The sequence below is a fragment of the Capricornis sumatraensis genome, chromosome X, assembly GCF_032405125.1.
Source record: "Capricornis sumatraensis isolate serow.1 chromosome X, serow.2, whole genome shotgun sequence".
Lineage (NCBI taxonomy): Eukaryota > Metazoa > Chordata > Mammalia > Artiodactyla > Bovidae > Capricornis > Capricornis sumatraensis.
In genome coordinates, this window is record NC_091092.1 from 113,694,957 (window position 1) to 113,696,647 (window position 1,691).

The window sequence follows — 1,691 nt, forward strand, 5'->3', positions numbered from 1 at the left end:
ACTACAGCCTACTTGATTTTCATCTGTTTTAAAACAACAACATTCTTTCACATTTCCAAGAAAATTCCTATTCCAAAGCTATGTTATCTTGTTCTGGATCCAAAAAAGATGAAGAATTTTCTGAATTCTACTACACAGTGCCAAAACTCTTACTCTTAGATCTGACAGATAATAACAAAACTGTCATTTGTAAACGTGGATTCTGAATCTAAACATTCTAGGACACGAAACAACATTTGAAAGGTAACAGGGTAAAACAGGAACACAAAGAAAATATATATTATGACTTTTCCAGGCCTACTTTAGCCTCTCACTTCTTAAAAGGTTGGCAGTATCGGTCAAACGAAGTGAAGAAGCTGCCTGAGAACTCACTGGGCACTGGACGGATCTCTGGGTGGGAACCTGGAGCGGGCAGTGGCCCTGGCAGCAGCATGAGATCTAACTAGAGATCTGCCTCAGGATCTCTTTTCCTCTTCTCTCAAAGCTTCTGCATAATGGAATGGGAAAGCACCGGGGATGGTACTATTGATCTTGGCCAAAAACTCCAGCACCTTCATCTTGCTGGTTTCAGTGTAGGCTCTTGAGCCCCACAAGAACTCATAGCTCAGGGGATCACTGTCGGGAATCTGACGATACACCAGGTAATTCTGCTGCACCCATTCTTCCGTGATGAGCTTCCGGGGATCCCCAAAGATTACATGCTGCTTTCCATCATAGATGCCCAGAACATTCAGGAACTCCCAGACATCAGCCTCAGAGGCGCGGTTGCCATTCAGGTAGATCACGCTCAGCAGAGGCATCAAAAGCCCATTCTTCGGCAGCTCACAGCTGCTGCTCAGCACCTCATCACTAACAAGGCCTATCTTGCTGACCAGGGTATAGGAGTAACCATTCGGCTTGACTTCCTTCAATTCAAGGCCAAAGGCCAGCTCCATGCACTCAGCTGCTCTCCTGAAGATCTCGGGGAAGCGTGTCTTGTACCTTTTGTGAAAAAGCTTCAGCATATCTACCCTCCTAATGGGCTCTTTCATCTTAAACTTCTCAAGCAGGAAATGTATCAACACCACTGCCTTCTTGGTCAGAGGATCTGGAGGAGCGGTCTTAGCAGAGGCTGAGGCCTGGGAAGAATTTTTATGTTCCTTAACTTGGCGCCTGCCACGTGCTTTAGATCTTGGGGGTGAAGCCTCTGCAACAGGAGAGCTAGTGGCTTCAGCTCCCTGAGGCTTCTGGCCTGCATCAGCAGTGGGGGGGCCCGGGGGCGCACTCCCAGAAGTAGGGGCGGGGGAGGCAGCAGCCTGAGCATCCCCGAGATCCTTGGTCTCCATGCGTGCCTGGCGGCGTTTCTCACGCGCACGGCGCTTGCTCTTCTGCCCCCGAGGCATGACTATCAGCAGGCACAGCAGGCAGGGGAGCAGGCAGGCAAGTAGGTGATGCTGGCACCTGGAGAAGGGAAGATGAGTGGATGAGCTCCTTCAGCATGGAGGGAAGGCTGCTCTGCCCGTTTCCTGGAGAGCCCTGCTCCAGGAACCGCTGGCCTCTTGTTCTTGGTCAGCCTATCCCCTGAGAACCCGGTGTAAGAAGTGAGCGCGCGCCAGCCTCAGCCTGCCTGTGGCTGCCTCCAGGGACAGCAGAGCCTGGGAGTGGGGCCCCCTCTGGGTCCCTTCATTCACACACACAACTGTCACATCAGC

The 1,691-nt window shown here is 51.3% G+C and overlaps 1 protein-coding gene across 1 annotated transcript; it reads right to left on the reverse strand.

The window, feature by feature from the left end:
- Window positions 1–455: 455 nt before the first annotated feature.
- On the reverse strand, window positions 456–1,382 carry LOC138071996 (melanoma-associated antigen B1-like). Its single transcript, XM_068963354.1, has one exon. The coding sequence runs from the start codon at window positions 1,380–1,382 to the stop codon at window positions 456–458; it is 927 nt and encodes a 308-aa protein (XP_068819455.1).
- Between the last annotated feature and the right edge of the window lie 309 nt (window positions 1,383–1,691).

Excerpts from the sequence above, each read along its gene's own strand:
- LOC138071996 (XM_068963354.1), bottom strand. The coding sequence starts at position 1,382 with ATGCCTCGGGGGCAGAAGAGCAAGCGCCGTGCGCGTGAGAAACGCCGC.